The sequence below is a fragment of the Dendrobates tinctorius genome, unplaced genomic scaffold, assembly GCF_039654945.1.
Source record: "Dendrobates tinctorius isolate UK_male_01 unplaced genomic scaffold, ASM3965494v1 ptg000034l, whole genome shotgun sequence".
NCBI lineage: Eukaryota > Metazoa > Chordata > Amphibia > Anura > Dendrobatidae > Dendrobates > Dendrobates tinctorius.
The window spans coordinates 11476288-11502800 of record NW_027361702.1 but is presented as its reverse complement, the minus strand read 5'-3'; the positions used below and the strand labels follow the sequence as shown (position 1 = coordinate 11502800).

The window sequence follows — 26513 nt, the reverse complement described above, 5'->3', positions numbered from 1 at the left end:
TGTGGTTCCACCTGTCATTGGCATGTCGTTGCAGAATGCTGTGGAAGCCATGCTAGGTAAATGCGCTTTGATTTTGTAACAACTCAACATCACTGTCACATGCAAAGCACCCCAACACCATTACACCTTCACCTCCATGCTTCATATTGGGCACCACAGATGTAGAAACCATCCACTTAGTTTTCCTACATCTCACAAAGATACAGTGGTTGGTACCAAAAATTTGAAATTTTGACTAATCAGTACAGTATGGACCTAATATCCATTCCTTGTGCTGCTTGGCGCAAACAAGTTGCTTCTCGTTTGTGGTCCTCAGTGATGACTTCTTTACAGCTGTTCGACCATAAAGGCCAGCTTCTTAGAGTCTCCTCTAGATAGTTGTTAATTAGCTGTGTTTGTTTCTTAATGTTTGTGCATCATGTATATGAGGGATGTTATATGAAGTGCTGTCACTTTGCTGTTTCTGGGGGAACTGTGATGAACTTATCCTCTGCAGCGGATGTAATTGTTGACCTTTCTATCCTAGTGGTGGGGGGTGTCTTCATCTTAGAAAATTGCATCATAGCAATTGATGGTTCCCATGACTGTACCATGAAGGTTCTAGTAAAATTCTGTATTGACTAATCATGTCTTAAATCAGTGATGGCCTGTCATTTCTCCTTACTTAGTTGAGTGGTTCCTGCCATATTCTGCCTTAAAAGAGTTGTGTAATAGAGCGCAGCACTGTATTTAATTGTGCACCTATATTGCCTCTGTAAAACACACCTGATGATCGCAAACACTTTCTAAAAGCCGCAAATCAACTCTTGATCAGTAATACCTGTGAAACCATTCCTGATGACTTCTTGATGAAGCTGCTAAAGAGAATGCCTAGGGGGGTTATAAGAGTAATAGGGAGAGAGTGTGGGGGGGATACTTTGAGGAATCTAAGGTGTACACATATTCTGAGTATTTTCCATGCTCCTTATTTCCATGTCTGATCTTTTATAGTTTTGCTGTCTTCAGTCTGAATCTAAAATATGCACATTCCTGCAAGATTAGGATCAAGGTTTGAAGGTTTGGAGACAGCTGCTCACCAATGATGTTCGTATTTATATATATATATATGTGTGTGTTTATGTTACATAGTGGTATATTTAATAATATTAATATTTGTTTATTAAATAATCACATCCTATTTATTATGTTTTCACTCTCCTACAGGGCGCTATCTCCATTTTATGCTCACCGGGCCGTTTTCATACACGAGGCTTTCCATAATGCTTCCATACATAAGCATCTATGAAGGCTTACAGTCTTATAGTGGAGCTAATCTGTAGGTATCACACATATACAACCAGGCCCCATGTCCTTCGGCATCATGTCTACCTCGCTCCTCCCCTTACAGTGCTATCGTAAAACCAATATGTAGCCATCTAATGGCTCCGTTCTGCGTTTTTCCATAAACTTCTAGGAAGCAGTAAATCCAAAGCTTTGTCATCCAATGGTTTCCTTCTTCTAACCATGGCTATGTGGATGTATTTTAGCCTGGAGCAGTGTATGTGCCTCATCTAATAAAACCATCTTTGCTGTCACACTGTAACCATTCTCTTCCATTTTCCCCTTAGAGTATATAAGTAATCCCCAAGGATAAACAGTAGCCAATTTTGATACATTGTTTCATCTCCTGGAATGTTTAAATGCAATTCCTTTCCCCAAATTGTACCCTGGCCCATGCTTCCTTCTCTATTAACGCTCCTTCTTCTCACATACCTACAGTACTTCCACCTTTGTCCCTTTATCCATCACGACCTCACCATTCATCTCTGAAGGCTTTCTGCAATCTTCTAGTAGTAGCCCCCTTGTCTCCACCAATATCTCATTTTCCTTCCATTTCTGCACCCCTCCCACCAATACCCCCATCATCTTACCTTTGTGCAGAACAGACTAGCAGGAGGGTAGCCAAAGCTGAGAGAATTGCTCCAATCCAGCTCTCTCTCCCCAAACTCAACATTTCCACCTGGACCATGGAGTGGAGAGGGATTTTGGATGGAGGGGGAAAGGGATGAGGGGGTGGGGGAAGGCTTCAAATTCCTGTGACCCCCCTCAATAAAAAAAATCAGTGCAAAAGCCAAATTTCCCAAAAAATTAAAAGAATCCTTCCTTTATCAAAAAAGGGGATATAATGATCCACTCCAAATTTTGCGTGAAGGTGGAAGAGAAGAGGGTGAGAGCAATTGTCGAGGCTAATCCTCTTTCTTCCCTGTAGCAGAAAAAACATGAGAATCCAGAATTCGCATCCAGACGATGGGTGGATTGTGCCTTTCTTCAGCCTCTATTTGCCTCCTTTTTTCTTGCCTATTCCATCATCTGCATTTTGTGCATGGCTCCTCCAAGCCAGGGTGATGGGGGAGGGAGGGTGATCTAGGTAGCAAATTGGGATCTCCCCTTTTTTCTACCTTGCTCCCCCTTTTCGCTAGTTGCTAGACTTGAGGGGGTCGGTGTTTACCCCTCTCACGCCCCCTCCTCTTGTCCTTTCTTCTGTACAGGAGGGGGATGAAATGAAATAGAAATGGGAAAAAATAAAGGAGTGGGGGAAAGGGTAAGCTTCAGCACAAGGAGGAGGAGGAGGGATGCTCCATTATATCTGCTGCAGCAGGATCTGACTACTGCACATTGTGTGGAGGGAGGGAAGGAGGGAGGGAGCAAGAGAAGAGAGGGGGAAGAGATGAGAGGAGGGGGCACAGAAAACCAAGGCAGTGAAGAGAGGAAGCCAAGGAGGGAGGCAGGAAAATGGGCAAGGAGGCAGAGAAAAATCTCTGGGCACATTGGAATTCTGACGTCATATGTGACACTATTAACTCTTTGGTAGAGACATGATCCTCCTTTCTTGCAATCCCCCCTTTTGGAGAAGGGAGAAGTAGTCGTGTGGATGCGCATGAGATGGGGAGGGGATGTGCTGCAGGGAGCACGGTCCTGGCTGCTGAGGTGTTCTGGATGCTGGACTCTCCTGGGTGCAGAGCTGTCCTGGGTACTGGGCTGTCCTGGGTGTTGGGCTGTTCTGGGTGCTGACCTTCCCTGGGTGCTGATCTGTCCTGGGTGCAGAGCTGCCCTGGGTACTGGACTGTCCTGGGTGCTGACCTGCCCTGGGTGCTGACCTGTCCTTGGTGCTGACCTTCCCTGGGAGCTGACCTTCCCTGGGTGCTGGGCTGTCCTGGGTGCTGACCTTCCCTGGGTGCTGACCTGCCCTGGGTACTGGACTGGCCTGGGTGCTGAGCTGCGCTGGGTGCTGACCTGCCCTGGGTACTGGACTGGCCTGGGTGCTGAGCTGCGCTGGGTGCTGACCTGCTCTGGGTGCTGACCTGCCCTGGGTGCTGACCTGTCCTGGGTGCTGACCTTCCCTGGGTGTTGGGCTGTTCTGGGTGCTGACCTTCCCTGGGTGCTGGGCTGTCCTGGGTGCTGAGCTGTCCTGGGTGCTGACCTTCCCTGGGTGCTGGGCTGTCCTGCGTGCTGGGCTGTTTTAGGTGCTGACCTTCCCTGGGTGCTGGGCTGCCCTGGGTGCTGACCTGCCCTGGGTGCTTTCCTGCCCTGACTCCTGGCTGTCCTTGATGCTGACCTGCCCTGGGTGCTGACCTGCCCTGGGTGCTTTCCTGCCCTGACTCCTGGCTGTCCTTGATACTGAACTATCCTGGGTGCTGACCTGCCCTGGGTGCTGACCTGCCCTGGGTGCTTTCCTGCCCTGACTCCTGGCTGTCCTTGATACTGAACTATCCTGGGTGCTGACCTGCCCTGGGTGCTGACCTGCCCTGGGTGCTTTCCTGCCCTGACTCCTGGCTGTCCTTGATACTGAACTATCCTGGGTGCTGACCTGCCCTGGGTGCTGACCTGCCCTGGGTGCTTTCCTGCCCTGACTCCTGGCTGTCCTTGATGCTGAACTATCCTGGGTGCTGACCTGCCCTGGGTACTGGACTGTCCTAGGTGCTGACCTGCCCTGGGTGTTGGGCTGTTTTAGGTGCTGACCTTCCCTGGGTGCTGGGCTGTCCTGGGTGCTGAGCTGTCCTGGGTGCTGAGCTGTCCTGGGTGCTGACCTGCCCTGGGTGTTGGGCTGTTTTAGGTGCTGACCTTCCCTGGGTGCTGGGCTGTCATGGGTATTGGGCTGTTCTTGGTGCTGAGCTGTCCTGGGTGCTGACCTGCCCTGGGTGTTGGGCTGTTTTAGGTGCTGACCTTCCCTGGGTGCTGGGCTGTCATGGGTATTGGGCTGTTCTTGGTGCTGAGCTGTCCTGGGTGCTTTCGTGCCCTGACTGCTGGCTGTTCTGGCTGCTGACCTGTGCTGGGCTGTCCTTGATGCTGAACTATCCCGGGTGCTGACCTGCCCTGGGTGTTGGGCTGTTCTGGGTGCTGACCTTCCCTGGGTGCTGACCTGTCCTGGGTGCAGAGCTGCCCTGGGTACTGGACTGTCCTGGGTGCTGACCTGCCCTGGGTGCTGACCTGTCCTGGGTGCTGACCTTCCCTGGGAGCTGACCTTCCCTGGGTGCTGGACTGTCCTGGGTACTGGACTGGCCTGGGTGCTGAGCTGCGCTGGGTGCTGACCTGCCCTGGGTGCTGACCTGTCCTGGGTGCTGACCTTCCCTGGGTGTTGGGCTGTTCTGGGTGCTGACCTTCGCTGGGTGCTGGGCTGTCCTGGGTGCAGAGCTGCCCTGGGTACTGGACTGTCCTGGGTGCTGACCTGCCCTGGGTGCTGACCTGTCCTGGGTGCTGACCTTCCCTGGGAGCTGACCTTCCCTGGGTGCTGGGCTGTCCTGGGTACTGGACTGGCCTGGGTGCTGAGCTGCGCTGGGTGCTGACCTGCCCTGGGTGCTGACCTGCCCTGGGTGCTGACCTGTCCTGGGTGCTGACCTTCCCTGGGTGTTGGGCTGTTCTGGGTGCTGACCTTCGCTGGGTGCTGGGCTGTCCTGGGTGCAGAGCTGCCCTGGGTACTGGACTGTCCTGTGTGCTGACCTGCCCTGGGTGCTGACCTGTCCTGGGTGCTGACCTTCCCTGGGAGCTGACCTTCCCTTGGTGCTGTGCTGTCCTGGGTACTGGACTGGCCTGGGTGCTGAGCTGCGCTGGGTGCTGACCTGCCCTGGGTGCTGACCTGCCCTGGGTGCTGACCTGTCCTGGGTGCTGACCTTCGCTGGGTGCTGGGCTGTCCTGCGTGCTGGGCTGTCCTTGGTGCTGAACTATACTGGGTGCTGACCTGCCCTGGGTGCTTTCCTGCCCTGGGTGCTTTCCTGCCCTGGGTGCTTTCCTGACCTGGGTGCTTTCCTGCCCTGGGTGCTGACCTGCCCTGGGTTTTGGGCTGTCACGGGTACTGGGCTGTTCTGGGAGCTGGGCTGTCCGGGGTACTGGGTCCCCCCGTGCTAGGGTGGCAGGTGACAATGACAGCATCAGACATGAGGCAGAGCCCGGCTGCAGCTACTCCACTGCTGGCCGCCTGTATCTTGCGCACATTCACACCATAGAGATGCCGCCGCTCTCAGCCCTCTCCCACCTCCCTCACACAACAGTCGGGTCTCCCATGGAGGAACACAGGGAAATAAGAACAAATGGGATTTATATTAGAAAACTAGCGAAATAATGCAGCTCCCAGGGCGGCTGTGCGGTGGTGTCCGGAGCACTGACACACGGGGGTCCCGGCGCTGTGACCGGAGCGCCTCCACTGATCACACGGCGCGGCCTCCGTGCATGGCTGCCAGAGCTGGCCGGGCTGTGCCTGCTGGTGTCACCGGCCCCAAGCACTGCACAATGGGAGCTTACACCGAGAAATGAGTCTATATATATATTATATATATATATATATATATATATATTCTCTACACACTTACAAATGTGTGTGTGTATATGTATATATATATAGTATACACTGTATATATGTTACCATGCTAAACATATATTGTGAGTATACTGTGCTGTACACTATATATACTGTATATAATGTGTATACTGTGCTGTACACTATATACTGTATATAATGTGTATACTGTGCTGTACACTATATATACTGTATATAATGTGTATACTGTGCTGTACACTATATATACTGTATATAATGTGTATACTGTGCTGTACACTATATATACTGTATATAATGTGTATACTGTGCTGTACACTATATATACTGTATATAATGAGTATACTGTGCTGTACACTATATATACTGTATATAATGTGTATACTGTGCTGTACACTATATATACTGTATATAATGAGTATACTGTGCTGTACACTATATATACTGTATATAATGAGTATACTGTGCTGTACACTATATATACTGTATATAATGAGTATACTGTGCTGTACACTATATATACTGTATATAATGTGTATACTGTGCTGCACACTATATATACATTATATAATGAGTATAATGTGCTGTACACTATATATACTGTATATAATGAATATACTGTGCTGTACACTATATATACTGTATATAATGAGTATACTGTGCTGTACACTATATATACTGTATATAATGAGTATACTGTGCTGTACACTATATATACTGTATATAATGAGTATACTGTGCTGTACACTATATATACTGTATATAATGAGTATAATGTGCTGTACACTATATACTGTATATAATGTGTATACTGTGCTGTACACTATATATACTGTATATAATGAGTATACTGTGCTGTACACTATATATACTGTATATAATGAGTATACTGTGCTGTACACTATATATACTGTATATAATGAGTATACTGTGCTGTACACTATATATACTGTATATAATGAGTATACTGTGCTGTACACTATATATACTGTATATAATGAGTATACTGTGCTGTACACTATATATACTGTATATAATGAGCATACTGTGCTGTACACTATATATACTGTATATAATGAGTATACTGTGCTGTACACTATATACTGTATATAATGTGTATACTGTGCTGTACACTATATATACTGTATATAATGAGTATACTGTGCTGTACACTATATATACTGTATATAATGAGTATACTGTGCTGTACACTATATATACTGTATATAATGAGTATACTGTGCTGTACACTATATATACTGTATATAATGAGTATAATGTGCTGTACACTATATACTGTATATAATGTGTATACTGTGCTGTACACTATATATACTGTATATAATGAATATACTGTGCTGTACACTATATATACTGTATATAATGAGTATACTGTGCCGTACACTATATATACTGTATATAATGAGTATACTGTGCTGTACACTATATACTGTATATAATGTGTATACTGTGCTGTACACTATACATACTGTATATAATGAGTATACTGTGCTGTACACTATATATACTGTATATAATGAGTATACTGTGCTGTACACTATATATACTGTATATAATGAGTATAATGTGCTGTACACTATATACTGTATATAATGTGTATACTGTGCTGTACACTATATATACTGTATATAATGTGTATACTGTGCTGTACACTATATATACTGTATATAATGAGTATACTGTGCTGTACACTATATATACTGTATATAATGAGTATAATGTGCTGTACACTATATACTGTATATAATGTGTATACTGTGCTGTACACTATATATACTGTATATAATGAGTATACTGTGCTGTACACTATATATACTGTATATAATGAGTATACTGTGCTGTACACTATATATACTGTATATAATGTGTATATTGTGCTGTACACTATATATACTGTATATAATGAGTATACTGTGCTGTACACTATATATACTGTATATAATGAGTATACTGTGCTGTACACTATATATACTGTATATAATGTGTATACTGTGCTGTACACTATATATACTGTATATAATGTGTATACTGTGCTGTACACTATATATACTGTATATAATGAGTATACTGTGCTGTACACTATATACTGTATATAATGAGTATGCTGTGCTGTACACTATACTGTATATAATGAATATACTGTGCTGTACAATATATACTGTATATAATGAGTATACTGTGCTGTACACTATATATACTGTATATAATGTGTATACTGTGCTGTACACTATATACTGTATATAATGAGTATACTGTGCTGTACACTATATACTGTATATAATGAGTATACTGTGCTGTACACTATATACTGTATATAATGAGTATACTGTGCTGTACACTATATATACTGTATATAATGAGTATACTGTGCTGTACACTATATACTGTATATAATGAGTATACTGTGCTGTACACTATATACTGTATATAATGAGTATACTGTGCTGTACACTATATATACTGTATATAATGAGTATACTGTGCTGTACACTATATACTGTATATAATGAGTATACTGTGCTGTACACTATATATACTGTATATAATGTGTATACTGTGCTGTACACTATATATACTGTATATAATGTGTATACTGTGCTGTACACTTTATACTGTATACTGTATATAATGAGTATACTGTGCTGTACACTATATATACTGTATATAATGAGTATACTGTGCTGTACACTATATATACTGTATATAATGAGTATACTGTGCTGTACACTATATATACTGCATATAATGTGTATACTGTGCTGTACACTATATATACTGTATATAATGTGTATACTGTGCTGTACACTATATATACTGTATATAATGTGTATACTGTGCTGTACACTATATATACTGTATATAATGAGTATACTGTGCTGTACACTATATATACTGTATATAATGAGTATACTGTGCTGTACACTATATATACTGTATATAATGAGTATACTGTGCTGTACACTATATATACTGCATATAATGCGTATACTGTGCTGTACACTATATATACTGTATATAATGTGTATACTGTGCTGTACACTATATACTGTATATAATTAATATACTGTGCTGTACACTGTATACTGTATATAATGAATATACTGTGCTGTACACTATATATACTTTATATAATGTGTATACTGTGCTGTACACTATATACTGTATATAATGAATATACTGTGATGTAGACTATATATACTGTATATAATGCTTATGCTGTGCTGTACACTATATACTGTATATAATATGTATACTGTGCTGTACACTATATATACTGTATATAATAAGTATACTGTGCTGTACACTATATATACTGTATATAATGAATATACTGTGCTGTACACTATATATACTGTATATAATGTGTATACTGTGCTGTACACTATATATACTGTATATAATGAGTATACTGTGCTGTACACTATATATACTGTATATAATGAGTATACTGTGCTGTACACTATATATACTGTATATAATGTGTATATTGTGCTGTACACTATATATACTGTATATAATGAGTATACTGTGCTGTACACTATATATACTGTATATAATGAGTATACTGTGCTGTACACTATATATACTGTATATAATGTGTATACTGTGCTGTACACTATATATACTGTATATAATGTGTATACTGTGCTGTACACTATATATACTGTATATAATGAGTATACTGTGCTGTACACTATATACTGTATATAATGAGTATGCTGTGCTGTACACTATACTGTATATAATGAATATACTGTGCTGTACAATATATACTGTATATAATGAGTATACTGTGCTGTACACTATATATACTGTATATAATGTGTATACTGTGCTGTACACTATATACTGTATATAATGAGTATACTGTGCTGTACACTATATACTGTATATAATGAGTATACTGTGCTGTACACTATATATACTGTATATAATGAGTATACTGTGCTGTACACTATATACTGTATATAATGAGTATACTGTGCTGTACACTATATACTGTATATAATGAGTATACTGTGCTGTACACTATATATACTGTATATAATGAGTATACTGTGCTGTACACTATATACTGTATATAATGAGTATACTGTGCTGTACACTATATATACTGTATATAATGTGTATACTGTGCTGTACACTATATATACTGTATATAATGTGTATACTGTGCTGTACACTTTATACTGTATACTGTATATAATGAGTATACTGTGCTGTACACTATATATACTGTATATAATGAGTATACTGTGCTGTACACTATATATACTGTATATAATGAGTATACTGTGCTGTACACTATATATACTGCATATAATGTGTATACTGTGCTGTACACTATATATACTGTATATAATGTGTATACTGTGCTGTACACTATATATACTGTATATAATGTGTATACTGTGCTGTACACTATATATACTGTATATAATGAGTATACTGTGCTGTACACTATATATACTGTATATAATGAGTATACTGTGCTGTACACTATATATACTGTATATAATGAGTATACTGTGCTGTACACTATATATACTGCATATAATGCGTATACTGTGCTGTACACTATATATACTGTATATAATGTGTATACTGTGCTGTACACTATATACTGTATATAATGAATATACTGTGCTGTACACTGTATACTGTATATAATGAATATACTGTGCTGTACACTATATATACTTTATATAATGTGTATACTGTGCTGTACACTATATACTGTATATAATGAATATACTGTGATGTAGACTATATATACTGTATATAATGCTTATGCTGTGCTGTACACTATATACTGTATATAATGTGTATACTGTGCTGTACACTATATATACTGTATATAATAAGTATACTGTGCTGTACACTATATATACTGTATATAATGAATATACTGTGCTGTACACTATATATACTGTATATAATGTGTATACTGTGCTGTACACTATATATACTGTATATAATGAGTATACTGTGCTGTACACTATATATACTGTATATGATGAGTATACTGTGCTGTACACTATATATACTGTATATAGTGAGTATACTGTGCTGTACACTATATATACTGTATATAATGAGTATACTGTGCTGTACACTATATATACTGTATATAATGAGTATACTGTGCTGTACACTATATATACTGTATATAATGTGTATACTGTGCTGTACACTATATATACTGTATATAATGTGTATACTGTGCTGTACACTATATATACTGTATATAATGTGTATACTGTGCTGTACACTATATATAATGTATATAATGAGTATACTGTGCTGTATAATGTATATAATGAGTATACTGTGCTGTATACTGTATATAATGAGTATACTGTGCTGTACACTATATATACTGTATATAATGTGTATACTGTGCTGTACACTATATATACTGTATATAATGTGTATACTGTGCTGTACACTATATATACTGTATATAATGAGTATACTGTGCTGTACACTATATATACTGTATATAATGAGTATACTGTGCTGTACACTATATATACTGTATATAATGAGTATAATGTGCTGTACACTATATATACTGTATATAATGAATATACTGTGCTGTACACTATATATACTGTATATAATGAGTATACTGTGCTGTACACTATATATACTGTATATAATGAGTATACTGTGCTGTACACTATATATACTGTATATAATGAGTATACTGTGCTGTACACTATATATACTGTATATAATGAGTATAATGTGCTGTACACTATATACTGTATATAATGTGTATACTGTGCTGTACACTATATATACTGTATATAATGAGTATACTGTGCTGTACACTATATATACTGTATATAATGAGTATACTGTGCTGTACACTATATATACTGTATATAATGAGTATACTGTGCTGTACACTATATATACTGTATATAATGAGTATACTGTGCTGTACACTATATATACTGTATATAATGAGTATACTGTGCTGTACACTATATACTGTATATAATGTGTATACTGTGCTGTACACTATATATACTGTATATAATGAGTATACTGTGCTGTACACTATATATACTGTATATAATGAGTATACTGTGCTGTACACTATATATACTGTATATAATGAGTATAATGTGCTGTACACTATATACTGTATATAATGTGTATACTGTGCTGTACACTATATATACTGTATATAATGAGTATACTGTGCTGTACACTATATATACTGTATATAATGAGTATACTGTGCTGTACACTATATATACTGTATATAATGAGTATACTGTGCTGTACACTATATACTGTATATAATGTGTATACTGTGCTGTACACTATATATACTGTATATAATGAGTATACTGTGCTGTACACTATATATACTGTATATAATGAGTATACTGTGCTGTACACTATATATACTGTATATAATGAGTATACTGTGCTGTACACTATATATACTGTATATAATGAGTATACTGTGCTGTACACTATATATACTGTATATAATGTGTATACTGTGCTGTACACTATATATACTGTATATAATGAGTATACTGTGCTGTACACTATATATACTGTATATAATGAGTATACTGTGCTGTACACTATATATACTGTATATAATGTATATACTGTGCTGTACACTATATATACTGTATATAATGTGTATACTGTGCTGTACACTATATATACTGTATATAATGAGTATACTGTGCTGTACACTATATACTGTATATAATGAGTATGCTGTGCTGTACACTATATATACTGTATATAATGAGTATACTGTGCTGTACAATATATACTGTATATAATGAGTATACTGTGCTGTACACTATATATACTGTATATAATGTGTATACTGTGCTGTACACTATATACTGTATATAATGAGTATACTGTGCTGTACACTATATACTGTATATAATGAGTATACTGTGCTGTACACTATATATACTGTATATAATGAGTATACTGTGCTGTACACTATATACTGTATATAATGAGTATACTGTGCTGTACACTATATACTGTATATAATGAGTATACTGTGCTGTACACTATATATACTGTATATAATGAGTATACTGTGCTGTACACTATATACTGTATATAATGAGTATACTGTACTGTACACTATATATACTGTATATAATGTGTATACTGTGCTGTACACTATATATACTGTATATAATGTGTATACTGTGCTGTACACTTTATACTGTATACTGTATATAATGAGTATACTGTGCTGTACACTATATATACTGTATATAATGAGTATACTGTGCTGTACACTATATATACTGCATATAATGTGTATACTGTGCTGTACACTATATATACTGTATATAATGTGTATACTGTGCTGTACACTATATATACTGTATATAATGTGTATACTGTGCTGTACACTATATATACTGTATATAATGAGTATACTGTGCTGTACACTATATATACTGTATATAATGAGTATACTGTGCTGTACACTATATATACTGTATATAATGAGTATACTGTGCTGTACACTATATATACTGTATATAATGCGTATACTGTGCTGTACACTATATATACTGTATATAATGTGTATACTGTGCTGTACACTATATACTGTATATAATGAATATACTGTGCTGTACACTGTATACTGTATATAATGAATATACTGTGCTGTACACTATATATACTTTATATAATGTGTATACTGTGCTGTACACTATATACTGTATATAATGAATATACTGTGATGTAGACTATATATACTGTATATAATGTGTATACTGTGCTGTACACTATATATACTGTATATAATGAGTATACTGTGCTGTACACTATATATACTGTATATAATGTGTATACTGTGCTGTACACTATATACTGTATATAATGAGTATACTGTGCTGTACACTATATATACTGTATATAATGAGTATACTGTGCTGTACACTATATATACTGTATATAATGAGTATACTGTGCTGTACACTATATATACTGTATATAATGAGTATACTGTGCTGTACACTATATATACTGTATATAATGAGTATACTGTGCTGTACACTATATATACTGTATATAATGTGTATACTGTGCTGTACACTATATATACTGTATATAATGTGTATACTGTGCTGTACACTATATATACTGTATATAATGTGTATACTGTGCTGTACACTATATATAATGTATATAATGAGTATACTGTGCTGTATACTGTATATAATGAGTATACTGTGCTGTACACTATATATACTGTATATAATGAGTATACTGTGCTGTACACTATATATACTGTATATAATGTGTATACTGTGCTGTACACTATATATACTGTATATAATGTGTATACTGTGCTGTACACTATATATACTGTATATAATGTGTATACTGTGCTGTACACTATATACTGTATATAATGAGTATACTGTGCTGTACACTATATACTGTATATAATGAGTATACTGTGCTGTACACTATATATACTGTATATAATGAGTATACTGTGCTGTACACTATATACTGTATATAATGAGTATACTGTGCTGTACACTATATACTGTATATAATGAGTATACTGTGCTGTACACTATATATACTGTATATAATGAGTATACTGTGCTGTACACTATATACTGTATATAATGAGTATACTGTGCTGTACACTATATATACTGTATATAATGTGTATACTGTGCTGTACACTATATATACTGTATATAATGTGTATACTGTGCTGTACACTTTATACTGTATACTGTATATAATGAGTATACTGTGCTGTACACTATATATACTGTATATAATGAGTATACTGTGCTGTACACTATATATACTGTATATAATGAGTATACTGTGCTGTACACTATATATACTGTATATAATGTGTATACTGTGCTGTACACTATATATACTGTATATAATGTGTATACTGTGCTGTACACTATATATACTGTATATAATGTGTATACTGTGCTGTACACTATATATACTGTATATAATGAGTATACTGTGCTGTACACTATATATACTGTATATAATGAGTACACTGTGCTGTACACTATATACTGTATATAATGAGTATACTGTACTGTACACTATATACTGTATATAATGAGTATACTGTGCTGTACACTATATATACTGTATATAATGAGTATACTGTGCTGTACACTGTATACTGTATATAATGAGTATACTGTGCTGTACACTATATATACTGTATATAATGAGTATACTGTGCTGTACACTATATACTGTATATAATGAGTATACTGTGCTGTACACTATATATACTTTATATAATGTGTATACTGTGCTGTACACTATATACTGTATATAATGAATATACTGTGCTGTACACTATATATACTGTATATAATGCTTATGCTGTGCTGTACACTATATACTGTATATAATGTGTATACTGTGCTGTACACTATATATACTGTATATAATGAGTATACTGTGCTGTACACTATATATACTGTATATAATGAATATACTGTGCTGTACACTATATATACTGTATATAATGTGTATACTGTGCTGTACACTATATATACTGTATATAATGAGTATACTGTGCTGTACACTATATATACTGTATATAATGAGTATACTGTGCTGTACACTATATATACTGTATATAATGAGTATACTGTGCTGTACACTATATATACTGTATATAATGTGTATACTGTGCTGTACACTATATATACTGTATATAATGTGTATACTGTGCTGTACACTATATATACTGTATATAATGTGTATACTGTGCTGTACACTATATATACTGTATATAATGAGTATACTGTGCTGTACACTATATATACTGTATATAATGAGTATACTGTGCTGTACACTATATATACTGTATATAATGAGTATACTGTGCTGTACACTATATATACTGTATATAATGAGTATACTGTGCTGTACACTATATACTGTATATAATGTGTATACTGTGCTGTACACTATATATACTGTATATAATGAGTATACTGTGCTGTACACTATATATACTGTATATAATGAGTATACTGTGCTGTACACTATATATACTGTATATAATGAGTATAATGTGCTGTACACTATATACTGTATATAATGTGTATACTGTGCTGTACACTATATATACTGTATATAATGAGTATACTGTGCTGTACACTATATATACTGTATATAATGAGTATACTGTGCTGTACACTATATATACTGTATATAATGAGTATACTGTGCTGTACACTATATACTGTATATAATGTGTATACTGTGCTGTACACTATATATACTGTATATAATGAGTATACTGTGCTGTACACTATATATACTGTATATAATGAGTATACTGTGCTGTACACTATATATACTGTATATAATGAGTATACTGTGCTGTACACTATATATACTGTATATAATGAGTATACTGTGCTGTACACTATATATACTGTATATAATGTGTATACTGTGCTGTACACTATATATACTGTATATAATGAGTATACTGTGCTGTACACTATATATACTGTATATAATGAGTATACTGTGCTGTACACTATATATACTGTATATAATGTATATACTGTGCTGTACACTATATATACTGTATATAATGTGTATACTGTGCTGTACACTATATATACTGTATATAATGAGTATACTGTGCTGTACACTATATACTGTATATAATGAGTATGCTGTGCTGTACACTATATATACTGTATATAATGAATATACTGTGCTGTACAATATATACTGTATATAATGAGTATACTGTGCTGTACACTATATATACTGTATATAATGTGTATACTGTGCTGTACACTATATACTGTATATAATGAGTATACTGTGCTGTACACTATATACTGTATATAATGAGTATACTGTGCTGTACACTATATATACTGTATATAATGAGTATACTGTGCTGTACACTATATACTGTATATAATGAGTATACTGTGCTGTACACTATATACTGTATATAATGAGTATACTGTGCTGTACACTATATATACTGTATATAATGAGTATACTGTGCTGTACACTATATACTGTATATAATGAGTATACTGTACTGTACACTATATATACTGTATATAATGTGTATACTGTGCTGTACACTATATATACTGTATATAATGTGTATACTGTGCTGTACACTTTATACTGTATACTGTATATAATGAGTATACTGTGCTGTACACTATATATACTGTATATAATGAGTATACTGTGCTGTACACTATATATACTGTATATAATGTGTATACTGTGCTGTACACTATATATACTGTATATAATGTGTATACTGTGCTGTACACTATATATACTGTATATAATGTGTATACTGTGCTGTACACTATATATACTGTATATAATGAGTATACTGTGCTGTACACTATATATACTGTATATAATGAGTATACTGTGCTGTACACTATATATACTGTATATAATGAGTATACTGTGCTGTACACTATATATACTGTATATAATGCGTATACTGTGCTGTACACTATATATACTGTATATAATGTGTATACTGTGCTGTACACTATATACTGTATATAATGAGTATACTGTGCTGTACACTATATACTGTATATAATGAGTATACTGTGCTGTACACTATATATACTTTATATAATGTGTATACTGTGCTGTACACTATATACTGTATATAATGAGTATACTGTGCTGTACACTATATATACTGTATATAATGTGTATACTGTGCTGTACACTATATATACTGTATATAATGAGTATACTGTGCTGTACACTATATATACTTTATATAATGTGTATACTGTGCTGTACACTATATACTGTATATAATGAGTATACTGTGCTGTACACTATATATACTGTATATAATGAGTATACTGTGCTGTACACTATATATACTGTATATAATGAGTATACTGTGCTGTACACTATATATACTGTATATAATGAGTATACTGTGCTGTACACTATATATACTGTATATAATGAGTATACTGTGCTGTACACTATATATACTGTATATAATGTGTATACTGTGCTGTACACTATATATACTGTATATAATGTGTATACTGTGCTGTACACTATATATACTGTATATAATGTGTATACTGTGCTGTACACTATATATAATGTATATAATGAGTATACTGTGCTGTATACTGTATATAATGAGTATACTGTGCTGTACACTATATATACTGTATATAATGAGTATACTGTGCTGTACACTATATATACTGTATATAATGTGTATACTGTGCTGTACACTATATATACTGTATATAATGTGTATACTGTGCTGTACACTATATATACTGTATATAATGTGTATACTGTGCTGTACACTATATACTGTATATAATGAGTATACTGTGCTGTACACTATATACTGTATATAATGAGTATACTGTGCTGTACACTATATATACTGTATATAATGAGTATACTGTGCTGTACACTATATACTGTATATAATGAGTATACTGTGCTGTACACTATATACTGTATATAATGAGTATACTGTGCTGTACACTATATATACTGTATATAATGAGTATACTGTGCTGTACACTATATACTGTATATAATGAGTATACTGTGCTGTACACTATATATACTGTATATAATGTGTATACTGTGCTGTACACTATATATACTGTATATAATGTGTATACTGTGCTGTACACTTTATACTGTATACTGTATATAATGAGTATACTGTGCTGTACACTATATATACTGTATATAATGAGTATACTGTGCTGTACACTATATATACTGTATATAATGAGTATACTGTGCTGTACACTATATATACTGTATATAATGTGTATACTGTGCTGTACACTATATATACTGTATATAATGTGTATACTGTGCTGTACACTATATATACTGTATATAATGTGTATACTGTGCTGTACACTATATATACTGTATATAATGAGTATACTGTGCTGTACACTATATATACTGTATATAATGAGTACACTGTGCTGTACACTATATACTGTATATAATGAGTATACTGTGCTGTACACTATATACTGTATATAATGACTATACTGTGCTGTACACTATATATACTGTATATAATGACTATACTGTGCTGTACACTGTATACTGTATATAATTACTATATTGTGCTGTACACTATATATACTGTTTATAATGAATATACTGTGCTGTACACTATATACTGTATATAATGAGTATACTGTGCTGTACACTATATATACTTTATATAATGTGTATACTGTGCTGTACACTATATACTGTATATAATGAATATACTGTGATGTAGACTATATATACTGTATATAATGCGTATGCTGTGCTGTACACTATATACTGTATATAATGTGTATACTGTGCTGTACACTATATATACTGTATATAATGAGTATACTGTGCTGTACACTATATATACTGTATATAATGAGTATACTGTGCTGTACACTATATATACTGTATATAATGTGTATACTGTGCTGTACACTATATATACTGTATATAATGAGTATACTGTGCTGTACACTATATATACTGTATATAATGAGTATACTGTGCTGTACACTATATATACTGTATATAATGAGTATACTGTGCTGTACACTATATATACTGTATATAATGTGTATACTGTGCTGTACACTATATATACTGTATATAATGTGTATACTGTGCTGTACACTATATATACTGTATATAATGTGTATACTGTGCTGTACACTATATATACTGTATATAATGAGTATACTGTGCTGTACACTATATACTGTATATAATGAGTATACTGTGCTGTACACTATATATACTGTATATAATGTGTATACTGTGCTGTACACTATATATACTGTATATAATGTGTATACTGTGCTGTACACTATATATACTGTATATAATGTGTATACTGTGCTGTACACTATATATACTGTATATAATGAGTATACTGTGCTGTACACTATATACTGTATATAATGAATATGCTGTGCTGTACAATATATACTGTATATAATGAGTATACTGTGCTGTACACTATATATACTGTATATAATGAGTATACTGTGCTGTACACTATATACTGTATATAATGAGTATGCTGTGCTGTACACTATATATACTGTATATAATGAATATACTGTGCTGTACAATATATACTGTATATAATGAGTATACTGTGCTGTACACTATATATACTGTATATAATGTGTATACTGTGCTGTACACTATATACTGTATATAATGAGTATACTGTGCTGTACACTATATACTGTATATAATGAGTATACTGTGCTGTACACTATATATACTGTATATAATGAGTATACTGTGCTGTACACTATATACTGTATATAATGAGTATACTGTGCTGTACACTATATACTGTATATAATGAGTATACTGTGCTGTACACTATATATACTGTATATAATGAGTATACTGTGCTGTACACTATATATACTGTATATAATGTGTATACTGTGCTGTACACTATATATACTGTATATAATGTGTATACTGTGCTGTACACTTTATACTGTATACTGTATATAATGAGTATACTGTGCTGTACACTATATATACTGTATATAATGAGTATACTGTGCTGTACACTATATATACTGTATATAATGAGTATACTGTGCTGTACACTATATATACTGCATATAATGTGTATACTGTGCTGTACACTATTTATACTGTATATAATGTGTATACTGTGCTGTACACTATATATACTGTATATAATGTGTATACTGTGCTGTACACTATATATACTGTATATAATGAGTATTCTGTACACTATATATACTGTATATAATGAGTACACTGTGCTGTACACTATATACTGTATATAATGAATATACTGTGCTGTACACTGTATACTGTATATAATGACTATACTGTGCTGTACACTATATATACTGTATATAATGACTATACTGTGCTGTACACTGTATACTGTATATAATTACTATATTGTGCTGTACACTATATATACTGTTTATAATGAATATACTATGCTGTACACTATATACTGTATATAATGAATATACTGTGCTGTACACTATATATACTTTATATAATGTGTATACTGTGCTGTACACTATATACTGTATATAATGAATATACTGTGCTGTACACTATATATACTGTATATAATGTGTATACTGTGCTGTACACTATATATACTGTATATAATGAGCATACTGTGCTGTACACTATATACTGTATATAATGTGTATACTGTGCTGTACACTATATATACTGTATATAATGAGTATACTGTGCTGTACACTATATATACTGTATATAATGAGTATACTGTGCTGTACACTATATATACTGTATATAATGTGTATACTGTGCTGTACACTATATATACTGTATATAATGAGTATACTGTGCTGTACACTATATACTGTATATAATGAATATACTGTGCTGTACAATATATACTGTATATAATGAGTATACTGTGCTGTACACTATATATACTGTATATAATGAGTATACTGTGCTGTACACTATATACTGTATATAATGAGTATACTGTGCTGTACACTATATATACTGTATATAATGAGTATACTGTGCTGTACACTATATACTGTATATAATGAGTATACTGTGCTGTACACTATATATACTGTATATAATGTGTATACTGTGCTGTACACTATATACTGTATATAATGAGTATACTGTGCTGTACACTATATATACTGTATATAATGTGTATGCTGTGCTGTACACTTTATACTGTATATAATGAGTATACTGTGCTGTACACTATATATACTGTATATAATGTGTATACTGTGCTGTACACTATATATACTGTATATAATGTGTATACTGTGCTGTACACTTTATACTGTATACTGTATATAATGAGTATACTGTGCTGTACACTATATATACTGTATATAATGAGTATACTGTGCTGTACACTATATATACTGTATATAATGAGTATACTGTGCTGTACACTATATATACTTTATATAATGTGTATACTGTGCTGTACACTATATACTGTATATAATGAATATACTGTGCTGTACACTATATATACTGTATATAATGTGTATACTGTGCTGTACACTATATATACTGTATATAATGAGTATACTGTGCTGTACACTATATATACTGTATATAATGAGTATACTGTGCTGTACACTATATATACTGTATATAATGAGTATACTGTGCTGTACACTATATATACTGTATATAATGTGTATACTGTGCTGTACACTATATATACTGTATATAATGTGTATACTGTGCTGTACACTATATATACTGTATATAATGTGTATACTGTGCTGTACACTATATATAATGTATATAATGAGTATACTGTGCTGTATACTGTATATAATGAGTATACTGTGCTGTACACTATATATACTGTATATAATGAGTATACTGTGCTGTACACTATATATACTGTATATAATGTGTATACTGTGCTGTACACTATATATACTGTATATAATGTGTATACTGTGCTGTACACTATATATACTGTATATAATGTGTATACTGTGCTGTACACTATATATAATGTATATAATGAGTATACTGTGCTGTACACTATATACTGTATATAATGAGTATACTGTGCTGTACACTATATATACTGTATATAATGTGTATACTGTGCTGTACACTATATATACTGTATATAATGTGTATACTGTGCTGTACACTATATATACTGTATATAATGTGTATACTGTGCTGTACACTATATACTGTATATAATGAGTATGCTGTGCTGTACACTATATATACTGTATATAATGAATATACTGTGCTGTACAATATATACTGTATATAATGAGTATACTGTGCTGTACACTATATATACTGTATATAATGTGTATACTGTGCTGTACACTATATACTGTATATAATGAGTATACTGTGCTGTACACTATATACTGTATATAATGAGTATACTGTGCTGTACACTATATATACTGTATATAATGAGTATACTGTGCTGTACACTATATACTGTATATAATGAGTATACTGTGCTGTACACTATATACTGTATATAATGAGTATACTGTGCTGTACACTATATATACTGTATATAATGAGTATACTGTGCTGTACACTATATACTGTATATAATGAGTATACTGTGCTGTACACTATATATACTGTATATAATGTGTATACTGTGCTGTACACTATATATACTGTATATAATGTGTATACTGTGCTGTACACTTTATACTGTATACTGTATATAATGAGTATACTGTGCTGTACACTATATATACTGTATATAATGAGTATACTGTGCTGTACACTATATATACTGTATATAATGAGTATACTGTGCTGTACACTATATATACTGTATATAATGAGTATACTGTGCTGTACACTATATATACTGCATATAATGTGTATACTGTGCTGTGCACTATATATACTGTATATAATGTGTATACTGTGCTGTACACTATATATACTGTATATAATGAGTATACTGTGCTGTACACTATATATACTGTATATAATGAGTACACTGTGCTGTACACTATATACTGTATATAATGAGTATACTGTACTGTACACTATATACTGTATATAATGACTATACTGTGCTGTACACTATATATACTGTATATAATGACTATACTGTGCTGTACACTGTATACTGTATATAATTACTATATTGTGCTGTACACTATATATACTGTTTATAATGAATATACTGTGCTGTACACTATATACTGTATATAATGAATATACTGTGCTGTACACTATATATACTTTATATAATGTGTATACTGTGCTGTACACTATATACTGTATATAATGAATATACTGTGATGTAGACTATATATACTGTATATAATGCTTATGCTGTGCTGTACACTATATACTGTATATAATGTGTATACTGTGCTGTACACTATATATACTGTATATAATAAGTATACTGTGCTGTACACTATATATACTGTATATAATGAATATACTGTGCTGTACACTATATATACTGTATATAATGTGTATACTGTGCTGTACACTATATATACTGTATATAATGAGTATACTGTGCTGTACACTATATATACTGTATATAATGAGTATACTGTGCTGTACACTATATATACTGTATATAATGAGTATACTGTGCTGTACACTATATATACTGTATATAATGTGTATACTGTGCTGTACACTATATATACTGTATATAATGTGTATACTGTGCTGTACACTATATATACTGTATATAATGAGTATACTGTGCTGTACACTATATACTGTATATAATGAGTATACTGTGCTGTACACTATATATACTGTATATAATGTGTATACTGTGCTGTACACTATATATACTGTATATAATGTGTATACTGTGCTGTACACTATATATACTGTATATAATGTGTATACTGTGCTGTACACTATATATACTGTATATTAGTATAATGTGCTGTACACTATATACTGTATATAATGAATATACTGTGCTGTACAATATATACTGTATATAATGAGTATACTGTGCTGTACACTATATATACTGTATATAATGAGTATACTGTGCTGTACACTATATACTGTATATAATGAGTATGCTGTGCTGTACACTATATATACTGTATATAATGAATATACTGTGCTGTACAATATATACTGTATATAATGAGTATACTGTGCTGTACACTATATATACTGTATATAATGTGTATACTGTGCTGTACACTATATACTGTATATAATGAGTATACTGTGCTGTACACTATATACTGTATATAATGAGTATACTGTGCTGTACACTATATATACTGTATATAATGAGTATACTGTGCTGTACACTATATACTGTATATAATGAGTATACTGTGCTGTACACTACATACTGTATATAATGAGTATACTGTGCTGTACACTATATATACTGTATATAATGAGTATACTGTGCTGCACACTATATATACTGTATATAATGTGTATACTGTGCTGTACACTATATATACTGTATATAATGTGTATACTGTGCTGTACACTTTATACTGTATACTGTATATAATGAGTATACTGTGCTGTACACTATATATACTGTATATAATGAGTATACTGTGCTGTACACTATATATACTGTATATAATGAGTATACTGTGCTGTACACTATATATACTGCATATAATGTGTATACTGTGCTGTACACTATATATACTGTAAATAATGTGTATACTGTGCTGTACACTATATATACTGTATATAATGTGTATACTGTGCTGTACACTATATATACTGTATATAATGAGTATTCTGTACACTATATATACTGTATATAATGAGTACACTGTGCTGTACACTATATACTGTATATAATGAATATACTGTGCTGTACACTGTATACTGTATATAATGACTATACTGTGCTGTACACTATATATACTGTATATAATGACTATACTGTGCTGTACACTGTATACTGTATATAATTACTATATTGTGCTGTACACTATATATACTGTTTATAATGAATATACTGTGCTGTACACTATATACTGTATATAATGAATATACTGTGCTGTACACTATATATACTTTATATAATGTGTATACTGTGCTGTACACTATATACTGTATATAATGAATATACTGTGATGTAGACTATATATACTGTATATAATGCTTATGCTGTGCTGTACACTATATACTGTATATAATGTGTATACTGTGCTGTACACTATATATACTGTATATAATAAGTATACTGTGCTGTACACTATATATACTGTATATAATGAGTATACTGTGCTGTACACTATATATACTGTATATAATGTGTATACTGTGCTGTACACTATATATACTGTATATAATGAGTATACTGTGCTGTACACTATATACTGTATATAATGAATATACTGTGCTGTACAATATATACTGTATATAATGAGTATACTGTGCTGTACACTATATATACTGTATATAATGAGTATACTGTGCTGTACACTATATACTGTATAGAATGAGTATACTGTGCTGTACACTATATATACTGTATATAATGAGTATACTGTGCTGTACACTATATACTGTATATAATGAGTATACTGTGCTGTACACTATATATACTGTATATAATGTGTATACTGTGCTGTACACTATATACTGTATATAATGAGTATACTGTGCTGTACACTATATATACTGTATATAATGTGTATGCTGTGCTGTACACTTTATACTGTATATAATGAGTATACTGTGCTGTACACTATATATACTGTATATAATGTGTATACTGTGCTGTACACTATATATACTGTATATAATGTGTATACTGTGCTGTACACTTTATACTGTATACTGTATATAATGAGTATACTGTGCTGTACACTATATATACTGTATATAATGAGTATACTGTGCTGTACACTATATATACTGTATATAATGAGTATACTGTGCTGTACACTATATATACTGCATATAATGTGTATACTGTGCTGTACACTATATATACTGTATATAATGTGTATACTGTGCTGTACACTATATATACTGTATATAATGAGTATACTGTGCTGTACACTATATATACTGTATATAATGAGTACACTGTGCTGTACAC

General features: G+C 33.8%; 1 protein-coding gene across 1 annotated transcript in view; it reads right to left on the bottom strand.

Annotated features, from left to right (window-relative positions):
* LOC141087532 (gamma-aminobutyric acid receptor subunit beta-4-like) overlaps window positions 1-2709 on the bottom strand; it is a 432014-nt gene extending 429305 nt beyond the window's left edge. Inside the window, exon 1 of the mRNA XM_073573100.1 lies at window positions 1911-2709. Within this exon, the coding sequence (XP_073429201.1) occupies window positions 1911-2008 (98 nt within the window). The 5' untranslated portion in view covers window positions 2009-2709. The remainder of the gene's footprint in view (window positions 1-1910) is intronic.
* Window positions 2710-26513: the final 23804 nt, after the last annotated feature.